Source organism: Scylla paramamosain, chromosome 25 (assembly GCF_035594125.1).
Source record: "Scylla paramamosain isolate STU-SP2022 chromosome 25, ASM3559412v1, whole genome shotgun sequence".
NCBI classification, from domain to species: Eukaryota; Metazoa; Arthropoda; class Malacostraca; order Decapoda; family Portunidae; genus Scylla; species Scylla paramamosain.
The window spans coordinates 5,495,001-5,515,000 of NC_087175.1; the positions used below are offsets into that span (position 1 = coordinate 5,495,001).

General features: G+C 37.0%; 2 protein-coding genes across 9 annotated transcripts in view; both read left to right on the forward strand.

The window, feature by feature from the left end:
* Nucleotides 1–6,107, forward strand: part of LOC135113156 (uncharacterized) — a 123,712-nt gene extending 117,605 nt beyond the window's left edge. For 4 of the 8 annotated variants that reach the window (XM_064028236.1, XM_064028239.1, XM_064028240.1 and 1 more), the window contains one exon: nucleotides 4,364–6,107. In XM_064028236.1, the coding sequence (XP_063884306.1) occupies nucleotides 4,364–4,506 (143 nt within the window). In that variant the 3' untranslated portion in view covers nucleotides 4,507–6,107. Of the gene's footprint in view, nucleotides 1–4,351 lie in introns of all 8 variants that reach the window. The other 4 variants (XM_064028235.1, XM_064028241.1, XM_064028237.1 and 1 more) reach the window with 3 other exon arrangements.
* An 8,558-nt stretch (nucleotides 6,108–14,665) lies between these two features.
* Nucleotides 14,666–20,000, forward strand: part of LOC135113158 (uncharacterized) — a 6,324-nt gene continuing 989 nt past the window's right edge. Inside the window, exon 1 of the mRNA XM_064028245.1 lies at nucleotides 14,666–17,651. Within this exon, the coding sequence (XP_063884315.1) occupies nucleotides 16,095–17,651 (1,557 nt within the window). The 5' untranslated portion in view covers nucleotides 14,666–16,094. The remainder of the gene's footprint in view (nucleotides 17,652–20,000) is intronic.

The following is a 20,000-nucleotide window of genomic DNA, read 5'->3' on the forward strand; positions in this document are numbered from 1 at the left end:
GCTGTAAACAAAGACAACCAAACTGACAAAAAAAAAAAATAAGATACCAATCACTTAAGAAAGTAAAAGGAAAGAAAAGAAAAGTTTACATATAAGTTCAAAATTACATTAGGAAGTGTCTTTAGTGCAGCCACGAGTGTGTAGCCAGCTCAGGCGTGGAGAAGTACACACCTGAGAAATTAAACATGACTTGTGGGTGTGAAGTAGAAAGTATCTGGTAACACTGACGTCAGATTTTATTTTTGTACCTAATCGAGTTAACCAAGGGATCCTGAATTAGCCTGTCAACTTAACTTAGGAATTTTTATGATATCGAATCAAATTAACCAAGAAATTTTAAATTAACCAAATTAACCAAGAAATTTAGAGTTAACCAGTCAAACTAACCAAGGAAGTTTGAGTTAACCAGTCAAACTAACCAGGGAATTTTGAGTTGTAGTCAGTCAGTCAATTTATCTTAAAAAAATAAATAAATAAATATCAACAAAGGAAGAATTTTTAGAGAAGGATCTTAATTTGAATTTTTATATCATAGAGGAAACAAACTAAAAAAAAAAAAATGAACGCTTATAATAGTGTTCCTAAAAAGAAAAAAAAAAGAAGGAAAACCAAAAGAATCAATCAATTTAGTTACAGTTTTTGAGGTGTCTTGATCTTCATCTTAGGCAGGAATAGAGTCCCAGAGTTAGCCATAGTTAAATGTGGTTGTTAGTGTGGTTATTGATGTGGTTGTTAAGTGGTGGCAATGAGTGTGGTGTGAATGTCTCCGTGTTGTGGTTAATGGTTGTTCAGTGGCTAGTTAGAGATTGTAGAGATGTCGATGGTTGGTGTTAAGTGTGTAGTTAGAGAGAAGTGGATTGTTAGTGAGTTTAGGTAAGAAGGAATGAGTGATTTTTATTGCTATTTTAGACGTTGTTAGTAATTGTGTAAGTGTAATTTTTTGGTTTTTAAATAATTCATGGATTGTTAGAGAGTTTAGGTAAGAAGGAATTAGTGACATGACTTTAATTGCCTAGTTAGATGTTGTTAGTAATTGTGTAAGTGTTAGTGTTTGCTTTTTAAATACGTGATGTTAGTGATGACAGTTAGAGGCAAATGTTAGAAGGTAGCATTTCTAGTAACAAATTAAAGGTTCTTGTTAGTGGTTGTATACGTATTACATGTTTGTTTAGCCTTGTTAGTGAGAAATTGGTAGTTAAGAATACAGGTTAGGAAAGATGAAAATATAGTATTTTTACAAGAATACAGGTTAGGAAAGGTGAAAGTATAGCATTTTTACCACCAAATTAGATGTTAGAGTGGCCGCATAATGGACGCCAGGTGATTAGCGTGGCTGTGAAAGACCTAAGAGACAATTGTGTAGCAAGTGTTAGATAGTGAGCTTGTTAGTGAAAAATTTAGCTAGGAAAAGTTTCTACGTAAGAATAGAGAATAAATTTGTTCCACCAACGCTTGTATGGGATGAAAGATAAGAAGTGGTTGTCATTTAGTCAATAATTTGTAGACGCTGATGCAATACTGACAGTGAGGACAGTAACTAGAGTGAGTACCAAGCGCAATAGAGCGTTGGAATGCATCTAGAGCAGAGTAGACACCTATTAGCATGGCGCTATAATCACATCGTTAGTCAGGCTGGATAGTTCACAGGCCATTAGTAGTGATTAGAGTGATTATGAGTAGTTAGCATGTTAGAGTGGGCACCAAATAGTTAGTCATTTTTAGCAGAGTGGATAATAGTGATTTTGTCCACATTTCTGTACTCCCGAGGAAGGAGAGATAAGTGAAGAGCTATTTTTTGTATATTAGTTGTAATGAGTACTAGTTAATGTGGATATTATATGGATATTTTTCAAAGGTAGAATTTTATACTCCCCAGGATGGATAGATAAGTGAACAGCCTTTTTTGTACTGTAGTTATAATGAATACTAGCTCATGTGGATGATAATGTAAATATTTTTCAGTGTTAGATGGAAGCAGTCACGTCTTGAACATGTAGAATACTTGGCAAGCATGAAGTGAAGTGCCAGGAGTTAACTCGAAATTTTAGTAGTGTAGTTCAAATGAAAAGCAGTTACCATGGACATTTTTTAAACCTGAATGTAGGCAGTTAGCTGTAGTGAACATTGCAAGTCACAGTAATTGGCAGACATATAACATTAAGCTGCATCATAAACATCAGACACTGCAGTACATCAAGCAGAGTAAAAGTGAATTCATACATTATAAATATCTTAAAGACCGATAGAGGCAGTTAGAGCACACTTAGATTATACTTAAGAACAGGCATGGATTACTAAGAGTGAAGCTTTGATAGAATAGGCATTTCACTTAATTTCAGCACCAATTAAAAACAAAACCAGTAACTTTTTTTTTCTAAGAACTGGATGGAAATAGAAAGAATTATTGCATCTTTTCAGTAGAAGACAAACATGAATTACTAGAATGGAAGAAACGTATTTAATAAAAAAATAATAGAATACCAGTTAGAATATATTAGTTAAGTCTTATTTTTTTTTTTTAGCAGCATAAAGTACATTTAGATAGTGGACCCTTTTATTTCTCTTTATTTACCTTTACATTATTAGAAGACAGACATGAAATGCTATAATGATACTTAAATACAAGGCTCACAGTTATTGCTCACTTTAATAACAGTACCAGTCGACATGGGCTTTCCTTTCAAAACTAGATACAGTCTGTATATCTTCCACAGAGGACAGTCATGAAATAGGAAAATTAGACAGGAGTTACCAGTAAAATTAATACGTAGTTAAGATTAGTTGAAACTTTACAATAAATGCCAGTTGATGTGAACATTAGAAAACAGATGAAGGTAGTCAGTTAATCAGTATTTTCAGTAGAGGACAGGCGTGAGGGAGGCTCTGATGTGAGTGTTAGTATGGCAGTCTTATTACCAGTCAGAATCAGTCTTGTTTGTATGTTAATGGGAATTTTTAAATAATCGACAGGAATGAAATTAGAAAACCTTGACAGAATTGACCACACCAAATTAAATCAATCCCAGTTTTTTGTTAGTTAGTGAACATTATTAAGCAGTCAACAGATATGGAATAGAAACTAGAGTTGGAGACTAAATTTATTATCAGTTAGAGTAAATTTATTATCAGAGTAAATATGATCTTGTTTATTTACTTTTTTTCTTTTTTTTTTCTTTTCTTATTGGACATTTTCATATAGTGTAGTAGCATGACACAGCAAACCTTGATAGGACTCACTGCCACTTTCATGAGCAGTTAGATCCAGTGCCGCGTGTCTTCTGTCAAGATGGTGAAGCCTTTCAAGTAGTGGACAGGCAATGTTGGATTTTTTTTTTTTTTTTTATTAGTTAGTTTTTTTTTTTTTTATTAAGTTAGTCCCGTATTTCTGTCAAGTTAGTGGAGTTTTTTTTAAGTAGTCGACAGGCAACGTACCAATTTCGTAGCCAGTTAGAATTTATACTTTTTCTTTTATAGTTGGTTAGTTAGTGGATACTCGACGAACATGAAATAGTAAACGTTAGTAGGAATGACCACCTTATTTCATCAAGTCAGTGAACATTATCAAATAGTCACCAGGCAGCAGTAGTGTATGATAGTAGGACTTATTACCAAATTCATAACCAGTTAGAATCAATCCTATTTTATTTATTTTTCTAGGTTAATGGACACTTTCAAATAGCTAATAGGCATGAAATAGCGTTGATAGCAATTACGACCTTATTTTTTTTTTCAAGTCATTGGACATCACTATCTGTTCAAATAGCCAACAGCCATCAAACAGCAAACACTAACACATTACTACAGCATTCCAGCAAGTTAGCGGACACGAGCAGACAGTGACAAGCATGATAGTGAGCTCTGCTAGGAATTACTACAAATCTGTAAGCAGTTAGAAATCAATCCCATATATATATATTTTTTTTTCTGAGCCAGTGGACGTTTTCAAATGATCAAGAAGCATGCAACAGGAAACTTTGACAGGACTTGCTACCACATCTATGAGCAGTTAGAATCGGTCGTATTTTTTTTTTCCTTTTTTCCTGAAACTCTAACAAGACTTGCTACCAAATTTATAAGCTGTTAGAATCAATCATATTTTTTTTCTTCTCTTTCTTTCTAAGTTAGTGGACATTTTAAAATAGTCAAGAAGCATGAAATAGGAATAAAAAGAAAATTAACACGAATTACTACCTTATTTTGGCCAAGCTACTTAGTGAACATCTCTCTTATTTAGACAAGATAGCTAGACAACATTTTCAACTAGTCAGGCATGAGGTAGCAGAGTTCATCTTAAGTAACCAACACATCAGGCAGGGCTGCAGAAGGCGAGGGCCGACTAAGTGAGGTATAGTTGACGTTTCAGGAAGGCGAGGGAGTGCGCTATCCACCGCCTCTGCCACGGGCTCCACCCACGGCCACACAGCCCCGGCAGGACACAAGACCCCAAGCCCCGTCAGGGAGAACAAGAAGGCCGAGACAACTGTGGCTATCGAGACCGTGGACTAAGCTGAGAGCGTCTTCTAGAGGTGGTGTGGTCCTCGAGTCTACATCCTGGTCCTCTTCCCTCCATGTGTGGGGTCTGAGGTCCTCCCTGAGTGTCTGGCTGGCTGTCCAGGGGTCCTTTCTGTTGCTCTAAGTTGCTGTGTGGTTTTGAAGGCTCTGTCAAATGTGGGTTTGATGTGTGTTTTGTCTGGGTTTTGTGGTTATAGTGAGGTTTTCTGAGATAAGTGCTACTACTACTATTACTGCTACTACTACTACTACTACTACTACTACTACTACTACTACTGTTGATGATAACCACATTTCCAGCACTATATGAAAGGAAAACAAACACAACGAGAATGTAACTTAAATACAATAATTAGCAACACATCGAAGAAACACACACACACACACACACACACACACACACATACTATATAAAACAAAGCAGAACATAGAAAACGTAAAATAACACGTAGTAGAAAACAAAGCTCAAATTAGAAAAGGCGTGGTCATTATGTTTATTGCTCTGTCTGTCTGTCTGTCTGTCTGTCCTGGTGTCCTAAGAGTCCTTAGCGTAGGATTAGCTGTGTATTCTGCAGGAGGTGAGATGAGGCGAGGTCACATCAGGTCGCATCAGGTCACGTCAGGTCAAGAGAACTATAGATAGGTTTTATGGGTGAAGGGCAAGTACTGTGTGACCTGAACTGGAAGGGATAGTTATGGAGGTCATGGTTAAGTTCACACTTGAGGGTCACACTTAAAGGTCACACTGAAGGTCACACTTGTAGATCACATTTGAAGGTCACACTCAAAGGTTACACTTGAGGGTCACATTCGAAGGTCACACTTGAGGTTCAAACTTGAATGTTACACTTGAGGGTCACACTCGAAGGTCATACTTGAGGATCACACTTGAAGGTCACACTTGAAGGTCACACTTGAAAGTCACATTTGAGGGTTACAGTTGTAGGTCACACTCGAAGGTCACAAAGAGTCACTTGAAAGTCACACTTGAGGGTCACTTGAAGGTCACACTTGAGGGTTACACATAAAGGTTACACTTGAGGATCACACTCGTAAAGGTCACACTTGAGGATCACACTCGAAGGTCACACTTCAGGGTCACACTTAGAAATGCACAAAAAAGTAATTTTCTAATCTAATTAATCTAAATATAAGTATCTTTTTTTTTCTTTTAACCTCTCAAGGGATTGAAGTGCAGGGAAGTTACTACAACAGGAGATAGAGTTTAGTGAAGTTAACTTAAGAGAAATATTTAAGTAGAGTGAAGTTAAGTTACTTATTCGAAACCCGTTCAGTACTTGTTCTTTATCCCATACCTCCTCCCCATTAGCCAGACAGCCACCTCACACCTCACAACCCCAACCACCCCTCCCTCCACCCCTCCATCCTCCCTCCCTTCCTCTCGCCTCCCTCATCTCAGAACTCAGTGTTACCTATTATTGAGTCTGTCGCACAAAACACTTCGAAGCTCAGAGTGAAGCAGATGATTCACCTCGGAGGTTCGGATCTCTCGTGTGAACTTGGAACTCGGAAAGCAGACCTGGCCCCCTTAAGCCAGCGATCGCTTCAAGACGCCACCACGGAAAAAAAATAAATAAAAATAATTAAATAAATAAATAAATAAAAGAGGGAATGAAAATACAACAAAACCCACGAATCCTCAGAAGCGAAACTGGTTCATTGGAATACAAAGCAGTTTTACGATCAAGCGAAACAGTTAAGCAGTAGTACCCAAGCAAATAGCACCCCAAACACACCATTCGATCCAGTAGTCCACGAATCGTAGTGAAAAATGCATCTGGAACTGCTTCGGATACTGAACTGAATTGAACCGAACCCCCAAATCCTGTGATCCAATCTCGTATAGCGTAGCAGAAGGGGGATTGGGTGCCCCGGGAGAGGATCAGCGCTTGCTTCACCAGTAGGACATGGAATCCAGCTCTCCGTTTTTTGTATACCCGAGGCAGAATGTCACCCGAGGATATTTCTGAAGCAGCAAAGGTTCACGAGTAATGTTTCGACTCGGTATAGAAAAAAAAAAGGTTCATTAGTCGATATTTTCAAGCTCAGAAACTTTAGGGAGACTCAGTCACTTTAAAGTCTTATTATTTTCGGAGTATATTGTAAGCAAGGAGTAGATAATATAGGAAGAACTTAATTAAAGCAGAACATTTATACTCTGGAAAAATAATATTAGTATTAGAAAGATACGAAAAAAAAAGTAATAAAAAAAGGTTTCTACTTATACATAATGAATCTATACATGATAATATTTACCGCATATGCTGTAGACATTCCTAGCGTTTACTTGTGTAGGTGTTGCTGTAGCCAGACTTTTAGAACTCAACTCCAGTAGACAGAAGACTAACGTGCGGCGCAACTCACAACCACCGTAATACGACCCGGAAGTAGTCTAGTCAACAAACCTCTTGCCTCGACACGGTTCACTAGAATAATCGAAGCAGATGAGACAGTGACTGAAGCGTTGTGTATGTGTGTGTATGTGTGTGTGTGTGTGTGTGTAGAATGTCTTGAAATTTTTCATGACCAAGCAAATGATTAAATAAATGTTAGAGGTGATTGAAAATAGGAAAAAGAGATTAGTTAACGAGAGAGAGAGAGAGAGAGAGAGAGAGAGAGAGAGAGAGAGAGAGAGAGAGAACCAAATTAAAGAAAGAGAAGACAAATGGAAGGTAATAACGAAACAAAGGGAAAAATAAAGAGAATAGGAAGAGAATGAGAAAAGGCAAACGGGAAATGGAAGAAAAACAAGCAAATAGAGAGATGAAGTAGAAAAGAAAAAAAATAACATCCTTTATATTTATCGAAGGAGAGAAAAAAAAATATTCAGTGGATCATCTTGTGTGAGGCTTCAGAGGTTCACGGAAATGTTTCGGAACACATGAAACTTTTCGCCAGCGTTAGAAATTTGTAGACGAGAACAACAACAGCAACAAAATAGTAAGGCGTGATCTATTTTTGAGATCACGAATAACACAACCTAACATTTTTTTCCGTTCATCCCTCTGCTCTGTAATGTTTAGCTGTCCCAGTGTTTCAAAGAGTCGTTATGAGTCTCGCTGTTTTGATGTTTCGAAACACACATAAGTAACACACACGTGAGTCATTTACTAGTAGTGTATTCTGTCGTCAGTGTGTGGAGGGTCAACAGGAAATACTAGTGATCATATTATAGATTAGCTTTTCTCAGAGTTTTCTTCTTTTTCCTCTTTTTTGTCTTTTCTTTCTCTCCTCTTCATTTATGTTTCTCCAGTCATTTCTCTGCTTTCTTTCCTTTGCAGATTGTGGCCAGGATTTTTCTAAGTCTTAACCTTTTTCCTCCTATATTTTTTTCTCTCTAATTACAAATACTTCATGTGCTTCATAATTTTTCAGCTTTTATTTCTAACAATGAAACTTTTCTCACATGTATAATATTTTTTTTTAATTTCTCGGAATTGTTTCTTTTATTACAGATTGGTAAGTTTTCTTTTGTCTCTTAAATTCAGTTTTCTTATTTTCAGCCAACTTTTTTATATTATTATCATTAGAGAGATTATCTTATTTCCCTCTAGAACTTTTCCTTGTAGTATAATTTTTCTGTAATTCTTGTCAGATATAGATTTTTCTTACTCTTTTATATAAAACTTTTTTACATATATATATATATATATATATATATATATATATATATATATATATATATATATATATATATATATATATATATATATATATATATATATATATATATATATATCGATTTATTTTGTTTTGAAGGCTCGTAAAGACAACCTGCGTTACAACACTTCATTCAAAACTTAACTTTGAAAAAATAAACCAATCTAATCCTTCTTTCTTTACAAAACAAAACAAAACACACCATTCACCACACAACAACAACAACAACAACAACAACAACAACAAGCACTTTCTCCAACGCCTTAAACTGATAAAAATGATAAATGCAGAAGAAGATTGCCTTGCCCCAACTTTACTCTGATGGTACAACTAACTCTCGAACGTCACCTTCCCTCCCTCCCTCGCCCCCTCAGCCAGCACCCCTTGTATAGACTGCCTTCAGACGACACACTCTTTGTAAACATTTGCATCACCACCTTTCCTCCTTCAGTGTTGTAGAGTCGTAGGTCCTGTGTGTGTGTGTGTGTGTGTGTGTGTATGTATGTATGTATGTGTGTGTGTGTGTGTACTATCGCTCAACATGACGTAATCCATTTTGTTCACTGGTCTAAGTTAATCATTCTTAACTCTTTTCTCTCTCTCTCTCTCTCTCTCTCTCTCTCTCTCTCTCTCTCTCTCTCTCTCTCTCTCTCTCTCTCTCTCTCTCTCTCATTTTTCGCTCGTTACTCTTTCTTTCCAACATTTTTTTCTTGCAAATAATGAAACAGAGAATTGATAATAACCTTTTCTTTTCTCTATTTTTCTTTATTTCCCTCTTCATCAATCTCTACTTTCCATCTCCTCCTCCTCCTCCTCCTCCTCCTCCTCCTCCTCCTCCTCATGTATGTTTCATCTTCAGCCAGGAAAATAAAAATAATAATAGTGATGATAATAGCCACATCTTTAGCCAAGTAGATTTTTCCTCCAATTCACTCAAGGCACGATTTTTTTTTTCCTCGGTATCCTGTGAGAGAAAAAATATAAATAAAAAAAATGATCATAAAAAATAGCAGGACAAGCAATTCCCACCTCTATTACACTAGTCGTTAAGGTTCGCACTACTGCAGATTATTATTGTGAAGTTCAATTTTTAGCCCTATTCCGCTCCTATCAAATATTTTTTTTTCAAGTTCCATCTTAGGATTCCATAATAATAGTAGTAATAGTGATAATAATGAATAATAATAATAATAATAGTAATATCTTATCCATATATATACATACATGCATATATATATATTATAAACTTATAAATAGCTTCAATACGTGTACGCCTCAGAAATTGCATTAGAAAGGGAATTTTTGGGGAGTTTTTAGATGATAATATGACGAGTTTTAATGTCTTTTTTTTTTCCTATATATATATTTTACACTTTTCTCGCGGGGGTTCACAAGATATATTATTTTTTTCTCTCCAGTCATTTTCAAGAGGGTTGGGGTTTAATCAAGTTTTGTATTTTTTTTTCTTTTTTTTTCCAGATAATACTGGTTACTATAGTGTGTGATGGAGATACAATGTTCATGATTCCCTGTGTTTCATTGTACGTACATTACAGCTACGAAATATCACCTTTTTTAGGGTATACTGTCTTATATTGTGGTGGCTTTACTTACTTTTCCGTTTTCTGTGTGTGTGTGTGTGTGTGTGTGTGTGCGTGTGTGTGTGTGTGTGTGTGTGTGTGTGTGTGGCCGGCAGTTCCACGCTAGGCTCCCCTCCGCTGAGCCATTGTGAAAGAAAACGTATCGAGGGGGCAGCGCTGAGACGGGCGACTATGGTAAAACTTTTTCGATTTTTAACTCTTGTCTGCTGTTGTGTTTTGAAGTTTTTGGCAAAGTGACTTTTTAATAACTGTAATTGCTTTTGTGTTGGGTTGTTTGTTATTGATTTGTTTGGTCTTTGTTCTGTGTGTTGTGGTGTTCTTGTAACCTAGGTTGCTGAAGTGTTTGTGAAGAGGAGGAGGAGGGAAGGAGGAGGAGCAGGAGGAGGAGGAGAGAGGGAGAAACACTAAAAAGGAGGAGGAAAGTTATGAAAATATGATGAAAATACCCGTCAACCTCGAGCGTTTTTTTTTCTTCTTTTTTTTTTAGAATTCAAATCCGAGAAAAAAAAATAATAAAAAAAAGTAAATAAACAAAATAGCAAGAAGAAAATATGAATAAGTATGAAATGGATGGATGAATAATGAAAAGTTTAAGGGGAAAAAAAAAAAGCTGACATAATTTACATTTCTACAACAATATATTCTGTTTTAATCCTTCATTCCACGTTTTGCTATAGAGATTCATTGACTTGTTACTATCATTTGTTACTGTTATCATTGCTGTCTTCTTCACGCCTGTCTTTCACTCTCGTCTCCCTGCTCCGTCATTCACAAAACCGGGGAAGTTTTATGAATGCGGATGTTCAAAAGGAGACAACCCACACGTCACGAAACACAGCATTACCATCACCCGTTTTTTTTGTTCAGTCCACGAGGAATCTTCACCCGTTTTCTCTTTAAACCATAGACCCATTTTCTTTTTCCACTATGAACGAATTTTCCCGTTTTCCTTCTTTCTGTAAGGAGTAAATACCTTAATTTCCGTTTTTTCTAGTAAGTGAGCTAGTTTGTCTATACCTACCCTCGTTTCTTTAGCCTATAACTAAAGTATTTGGCCTGCATTTGATTTGTAACGTAGTTATTCATTACCTGTGTTCTTACCTGATGGGGGGGCAGGTGTGTGAATACCTGGCAGAACTTAATTTGAACCCCCTGGGCGCGATGGAGACTCACCCGACGAAGAAGAAGGAGGCGAGGTGAGATAAGTTAAGTTCTCTCAGGTTACAGTGACGAGGAGGGGGACACATATGCCACCGGGGGAAGAGGTCGTGTGTGCGTTCCCCTGTGTTAATTCCGAGTGGAGTTTTGAGGTTGAAAAATTAAGGAGTTTGAAGTAACTGACCATAAGAGTTAAGTCATTGAAGGTATTGTCGATTATTAGTGAAGTTTTGAGGAGTGTGAAGTTGACTGAAAGAGGAACAGAGTTAGTTATTGTTGTTACTTTTCATGAAGTTTTGAGGTGGAAGGAAAATAGAGATTGAAACTTTTGCTTTGCTTTAGGTGAATTTTTAGTGAAGTTTTGAGATGAAAACTTGGAGTATTGAGTTACAGAACAAATAAAAAACTAAGTTATTGAAATTTGTGAGTTGCTCTGAAGTTGTGAATTGTGAAAGTAGTTTGAAGTGGAGAAAAGACTGAAGTTACAGAAGGAGGAATAAGAGGTCAATTATTGAACCTAATGGATCGTTATGAAGTTATCAACTGCAAAGAAAGTTTTAGATGGAAGTTAAGGAGTATGAAGTTACCGAAAAAGGAATAAGAGTTAAAACCAGAGAAGTTTGTAGGTTCTTCTTATGTCTGGACTGGAATTTGATGCGTGTGAGGTTACAGAGGAAGAAATAGAAGTTAGAATTAGTTAAGTTGGTGAATTGTGGTTAACTTCCTGTGTGGGGGTGTGAAGTTCCAAAGTGAAAGGCATGAGGTTGGACGGGGCATTAGATCTTAAGTTAGAGAGAAGATGTTAAGTTTGCAAAGTTTAGTGTTAAGTTTAAGATGAATAACGGGGAAGTTTTGACGAGGGTTGTATTAAGTTTGCGAGGCGAGAAAATGTGAAGTTGGGAGTGCTTTGAAGTTAGGGACGAAGAATTGTGTTAGGAAGAAAAGTGAAGGAAGTTGAGTAGGAGAGAAAATAGTGATGATAGAGGTGTTATAGAAGAAAAAAAAATATTTGAGGAAAGAATGAAAATATGAATAACGTTGATTGAAGAAAGAAAAAAAATAGTTGAAGTTGAAAGAGGGAAAAAGAGAGAGAAGAGTAAATTAAGTTAGAAGTAAAGTTAAATTAGTTGCTTGGAAGGAAAAATATCAATAAAATGGAAAAATAAAAAAAAAGAAACGTAAGGGTAAAGAAGAGAAAAAAAGAAAGATTAAATATTTGAATAAAATTAAATAGAAAATCAATGATAAAATAGAAAAATAGTAAAGTTTGCAGCAATAATCCAGAAATATCAGTCACTCCACAATGATAAAAAAGTAAGATCAAGGTCAAGAAAGGTCACAATACAGCTGAATTGTACAGAACGTGTTTAAAACCTGTTCTCTTGCCCCCCCCCCTTTCCCCTTACCACTCCCTTCAGTTGTTATTGTTATTGTTCTTCCTGAGTTACGTCATAGAGTATTATAACTACGATGTTCCTTTTTTTTTTTACGTTAATATTATTACTGATGATGATGATGATGATGTAATATGGGCTTGCATGGATTGAAAGGAAAGAGAATGAAAAACTGTACTTGGAGTTAATATTGAAGAGCATGATAGAATATGGGAAATGACGAAAGAAATGAAGTATTGATAAAGAAACGGAGAAAACAACAAAGAAACAAAAATTAATAATGAAAACAGAAAACATCCAAAAAATAAGAAATAAAAATTGTAAAAAAAAAGGAAGAAAACGGACTAACAACAACAAAACCGAAGAAAACCGCTCCAGTTTGACGGGTAACTCCTCCAGAAAAAAAAAAAAAAAAAACACTTACAATCGCTTATGTGTTTCAATTCTTTCGCTGCGTGTCTCGTCCTTGCGTTCAGAAAGAGAGTTTATAATCCTTCTCATGTACAAAGGATGCACACACCACACGGAACACAAACACAAGAATAGCTAACCAAACAGGACTGACTTAGCCGCGTCGGTCAAAATATATAGAAGAGGGTCAGGAAAAAGAACACCCTTACTACCGAACTACCGAATTGCGTTGTGTTCTCTTGACTGTTCACGGCGGCGATGGTGGTGGTGGCGTGTGTGTGTCTTCATGGCTGCCATTTCCCTCGCCAGCTGCACTTAACTATTTAATTACCTAACACTCCTCACGCCCGCAAGCTTATTTTAAAGTAAGCCTGATACGATACTACTATTACAATCAATAATAATGTTAATGATAATACTAATACTATTAATAATAATAATAATAATAATAATGATAATAATAATAATAATAAAAGTTCCACCCATTTTGTTTTGGTTTTATTTTTTGTACCTAGAGAGAAAGAGAGAGAGAGTGTCCCTTTTCTTATTCTTTCCCTTCCCTACCTTTTTTTTTCTTTCTTATCCTTTCCTCTTCTCTCCTTTCTTTCCTTCCCTTTCTGTCTCCTTGTATTTTCTTTTCTACCTTTCCTTCCCCTTCAGAGAGAGAGAGAGAGAGAGAAAGAGAGAGAGAGACTTATGAACCTCTCAAATGCTTCACATCCCTCGAAAATGTTGGATTCGAAACTGACACCAACACACACACACACACACACACACTCTGCTAAATGACTCATATTCACTTAATCTGTCCCTCCTATCAGCGGTAGACACTAAAATGCATGACAAGGAGATAAGGAAGATAAATGTTGAGGTATTAGTAATAAAGAGAGAGAGAGAGAGAGAGAGGTGGTGGTGGTGGTGGTAAAATGATGATGGTGGTATTGATGATGGTGGTACTGATGATGATGATGATGATGAAGGTGTAAGAGGAAAAGAACAAGAGTAAAAATAAAAAAAGGTAAGAAAGAAAACGACACAAGAAAAATTTAAGGAGGTAAGCAAAATAAAGCAAAAAAGGAAAAAAAATGAAAACAGGACTAAAACTGGTAAAACAAAACAAAATATTTACACCACCACCAAAAACAACAACGACAACAACAACAACAACAACAACAACAAGAGACAAACAAATCACACACACACACACACACACACACACACACATAAAAAAAATAAAATAAAAACAATAATAACACACACACACACACACACACAGACAGTATTTCCTTCTGCAGGTTTCCCGTCAGCAGTCCGTTAGCCAGCCAACTCCAGCATCATCCCAGGACCTTGACGCCAGCACCCAGCACCCAGCAGTCCCAGCACCCTGGGGGAAGCATGGGAGAGGAGGAAATAGTTAAGATTTGCAGGAGAGAGAGAGAGAGAGAGAGAGAGAGAGAGAGAGAGAGTGGGAGGTGGCGGGTGTTGTGAGTGAGTTGCCAGTTTTTGTTTTTGTCCGGTTGGTTGATGAGATTGTTTGGTTTACGTGGTTGCTGTGATGTGTTTGTAGGTGGAAGTGTATTAGAGAGTGTGTAAAGGTTAGTGGAGTGTATGAGTGTCTTCCCGGGGTTTGAAATGAGTGGATATTAATTTAAAAGTATAAATTTAACGGAAGCACAACAAAGTACAATAAAAATACCAGTTAACCTATTCACAAAACCATTAAAATAACAACAGATACCTTCACACAGCACAAAAGAGGGACACAGAATCAAACAATGTAACAAACCAAACAAACAGAACACATTAGACTCGCTAGAAAGCAAATAAATACGAGGAAATAAAAAAATAAACAAATATAGAACTAACCGACACCTCAACTGGGCATCCCACAAGACAGGTTCACCACACAGCTTAGTATTCACCGGAGAAGTGGGAGGGGTTAGACGTACGCCCCGCTGCTCCGTGCCCGTGGATTACTACCTATACTAAAGAGAAGGATTAAGTGAGAAAAGAATAAATTGGATATACTGGGCTGGTTTGTAGTGGAACAGTGTATATGTGCGCGACAGGTGTAGGAGTGGACGTGTACAGGTGTGAGTGTAAACAATATCAGGTGTGGTGGTGATGGTGGTGGACAGGTGTGTATGGGAGTTAATTAATGGCTCTTCTGTCCAGGTAAAGTGTGATAGTGAAGGAGAATGAAAAAAAAAAGAAAGGTGAAATGGTAGATGCGTAATGAATGGTAACGAATGTATTGGAAAGGAAACGTAGGAATGAAGGAAGTGAATGATAATTAGTGAGATTGAAGTGAAAATGAAGAAATGAGGAAGTGAGGTTAGGGAGAGAAAGAAGACAGATTATAATAACATGAATTGATGAAAAAAAAAAAAAGAAGGCAGGTGAAAGATACTGAGAAAAATTAATAATACTATAAAAAAAAAATGAACTATTGTGAAAGAAACTGGTGAATAAAGAAAATAAATGAAAAAAAAGAAGCGAAATTCATAAAAAAAATAAAGAAAAAAGTAAAAATAATGATAGAAAAAAATAGATAAATAAACAATATAAATAAAACCTTGAAAATAAGAAAAAAAAATATAAAAGAAAAAGAATAAAAAGGTAAACGAATAACACAAAAATGAAACAATAAATAAATAGAAAACAGATAATCTAATAAATAGATGAACAAAATAAATGAAGAGGAAATAAATGAATACAAATGAATAAATGAGTGAATCAAATAATAAAATCGTCACCTTTAAATTCCTGACGTGTGACTTGAGCATGACGTCACTTCCGGCAAGGTGACGGTCACGTGACGCTCCGATGTGACCCCACGTGACCTCACCTGTCCTGAACACGTACCAAATGGGTGACCTGCTGACCTGACTTAACCCTGCAATAATAATAATAATAATAATAATAATAATAATAATAATAATAATGGTGAGGATAGAATAAGGAACAAGAAAATAATGTGATAAATATATGATGAAGGATGTTTGGGAAATAAGATAATAGAAATAAAGAAAGAGAAGAGCAAAATAAAGAAGAAAAATAGTAATAACAATAATAATAATAGTAATACTGGTTATGAAGTGAGAAAAAGAAAACGAGAAAAGAGAATAAGAAAAAAGAAGATAAAAAAAATGTTTGGCAAATACAACAACAAACGGAAGAAAAGGAAACGAGAATAAAGAAAGACACAGACAACCCTCCCCCCCAAAAAAAAAAGATAAATAAAAATAAATAAATAAATAAATAAATAATAAAATAACACCATAATTCTCAAGGTCACATCACAGGTCACGGGGATGCGATCAGGTCAAGGCCAGGCATGAAACACGGCATGACCCGCACCACTGAGGCCACCAGCGGATCACTCAGGCATGCAGGAGGAGGAGGAGGAGGAGCGGAAGAAGGAGGAAGAAGAGGAGGATGCAGTCTCGCAGCCTCCACCACCTCCCTCCCATCCTCCTCTTCCTCGCCCATGGTCTCAAGAGCCACCATGATGTTCTCCCCCATCTCCCCTCCCCCATCCACCTCCCCCATTTCCCCCCCGCCTTCCTTCTCCCCAATCCTGCCGCCTCCTTCGTATCCTTCGTCCCCTCCTTCGTCCTACCTACTGACGGAGAGCACACAGGGCCTCACCAGCTCCTTCAACCAGTCCTACACGACTTTAGTGAGGCTGGGACTGCAAGCTAGAGGCGAGGACGACGAAGTAACCGAAGGAGGCGCTAACGAAGGGAAAGTTTGCTCTGTAGAAGGTGCTGTAGGAGGGAAAGAGCTCTACAGAGATGATACAAGGCAAAATCATGTCCTTAGTAACATAAGTGTAGAAAACGGGGGTATGCCGGCGTGTTCCATAGGGGAGACTCAAGAAATCTTAGTCCAGTCAATCCACCACGTTACAAAAACCACCTATTCCACCTGGAGCGATGTGGAGCTGTGCATAAGGGAGGAGAATGATCCACCAGCCCCCCTCGCTCTCCCATCCCTCACCTCCACCCCTGCTGGCCCCCAATCCCTGCCGCAGCTGCCACACAGGAGAGCGAGGTGGGACAAGAGTGCGTTGGCAGGGCATAGACGTAACGGCCTGGTCTTGGCAGAGTTAGCGAGGGACTGCGAGGACTCCGAGTGGGACCAGACGAACCGCAGTGACTGGAACGAAGTGGGGCAGAATGAAACGGATCTGGATGAAACGGGACAGAATGAAACGGATTGGGGAGAAACGGATTTAGACGAAGCGACGGGGCTAAATGAAACGGATCTCGGGGAAACGGATCTCGGGGAAACAGATTACAATAACGAAACGGACATCGGCGAGACGGATTATAATAACGAAACTGACCTTGGCGAGACAGATTACAACAACGAAACAGACTTGGGAGGCGAAACAGACAACAACGAAGGTGACCAGACGGAAGAAAACGGGAGTCAAACCAAAGAGAAAACGAAGGATGAGGAGGAACGAACCACCGCGGCTCAGACCAAGACCCAAATCAAGACTAACGAGTCGACAAACCGCGGGACGAAGCACCGAACCGCCATGAACCGCCAGGGGGACACGGTTCGACTCAGCCACGGGGAAATAGAACTTGAGCGCCCCGTGAAGCAAAAAGTGAAGCGTACGGCGTCCTCCCGGTCCAGGAGAGTCGGGTACGGGGACGCTGAGATGGAGGCAACCGCTAAGGACATCAGCCAATCACAGAACGAGGCTGAATTGACGGGGCATTTGAGAGAGAAGGACAGGGCGTTGAGGGAGCTGGCCATTATGAGGTCCCGTCTGGCTAACCTGCGCAAGATTATTCACGGGAAGAACGAGGAGATTAAGCTACTGAAGGCGAGGCTGAAGGAGGAGGTGATGGGGGAGGCAGCGGCGGTGAGGGAGAAGGTGAGTGTGTGTGTGTGTGTGTGTGTGTGTGAAGAAAGAGAAATTTATAGGTTCATTTATGTACTCGTATTTACTTTTGCACCTCATATTTTTGCTCTCTCTCTCTCTCTCTCTCTCTCTCTCTCTCTCTCTCTCTCTCTCTCTCTCTCTCTCTCTCTCTCTCTCTCTCTCTCTCTCTCTCTCTCTCTCTGTTATTTATTCTTTGTAGTGTACTTACCTGCTTGTAGAATCAATAACCTGCCTTGTGCTGTTGTGACCTTGGTATCGTTATTGTGTTTGCTGTCTTTGTGCGTGTTGCTGTTTGCTTGGTAATGTTACAGGTTATTATATTTACCCTTTGTGTGTGTGTGTGTGTGTGTGTGTGTGTGTGTGGTTGGTTGGTTGGTTTATTTTTGACATTTATCCATTTCTTCTTCTTTTCTTTTTGTTCTTGTTCTTGTTCTTCTTGTTCTTGTTCTTGTTCTTCTTGTTCTTCTTCCCCTCCTCTTTCTTTTTTTGTTTTTGTTCTGGTTCTGGTTCTTGTTCTTCCTATTATTTTTGTTCTTGTTCTTGTTTTTATTTTTCCTGTTCTTTCTTATTTCTTTTCTTTTTCTTCTTTCTCTTCTTCCTTTCTTCTTCTTCTTCTTGGGTTTCTTCCTTTTTTTTCTTTCTTCTTCCTTTATTATGTCCTCATTACCCCCTCCCTCATTCTTCGTTTCCAAGTAAAAGTTCATTATTATTATTATTATTATTATTATTATTGTTATTATTATTATTATTATTATTATTACTATTATTTTGTTGTTGTTGTTGTTGTTGTTGTTGTTGTTGATGTTGTTGTTGCCATATCACATTCAACCCTTTCAATATTTTCCCTCATGAATCAAATATTAGTAAAGTCTGCATTCCATTATTCTTCAATTGTTTACACTTTTATTTCACTTCCTTTCGTATTTGTTTTCATCCCCGCCAGTAGTTTCTCCTCCTCTGTGGTCTTTTTTATTAATTCAAATCCAAATATCTTCATCTATTAAGCTAAAGTCTGTTGTAATACTTTCCTTTATTTCTAGTTCTTTTTCATTAACTTTCGTTTATTTTACTTCCTTGTTATTTTTTTCTTTTTTGTGATGTTTATAGCAATTCGAGTTCTAATTTCTCTGTCTCTCCATCTGTTGAATAAAAAAAAAAAGGTCTTTATTACACTGCTTTTCAATTTTTAGTTTTGTTTAATACTTTTCATATTTACTTTCCATCCTTACAATGGTTTCGTTTCTCCTTCGTGTTAGTACGAGTCTTAATTTTACTCCTTCCTCATAAATTAAATAAAAAAAATTAATTTCAATATTCTTAAATTTTCTTGAGTTCTATTTCAATACCTTTCATATATATATTTTTATCATTATTGTTTAGTTTTCTTCCTTGTGATTTTCGTATTAATTCGAGCCTAAATTTCACTCCCTCTTCATGAATTAAGTTTAAAATTACCTTTATTTCAATGCTTTTCAATTGCCTGTAAGTTGCATTTCAGTACAATTCATATCTTATTTTCCATTCCTATGATATTGGTTTATAATCTTTTCCTTGTTATGTTTCTATTGATCAGACTCTTACTTTCACTGTCTCCTCATGAAGTAAATGAATTAAGTTTTATGTTCAGCAGTTTTCATTTTTTTTTTTTCTACCTCGGTTTCAGTTCATTTCTAATCTGTCTTTCATCTTATTAGTTTCTTTTCCTTGTGATCATTATGTATCAGTTCGAATCATAATTTCACTTTCTCCTCATGAATTGAATAAGAAAGAGGAAAAACAAATACAGGCAGAGAAATACTTGTAGTTGTATGTGTATTTGTATTTATGGTGTATTGTTCATGTCTGTAACCCCGCGTCTTAGAAGTCAATAAGGGTTTTGACTCGATAGCAATACAAGATTAGAAAGTTAGTAACAGACGTGGAGGGAAACACTTATATCTTACACTCGAATACTGATGAGGTGTGTGTGCTTGTATTGCTCTTGTGTCGTTTCTGTCTCTTTAACACAGCGTCTCAAACACAAGTATTTTTTATAGGAATACAAGATTAGAGATAGACATAAAAGCAAATGGTTCCAGATTTTATATTGGAATACTGTATAGGTGTATGTATGTTTGTATTCCTCTTGTATTTATTATTTTGATCTCTATAACACAGTGTCTCAAAGATGGATACGTTCTTTTGATAGAAACGCAGATTTAGGAATAGATATTCAAACAAAGAGTTCCAGGTATTGTACTCCAATACTGTATACTAGGATGCACTGAAAATCATATTATTTATTTATTTATTTTTTATCTATTTATATATTTATTTATTTATTTTTTTCTTTCAAAATAT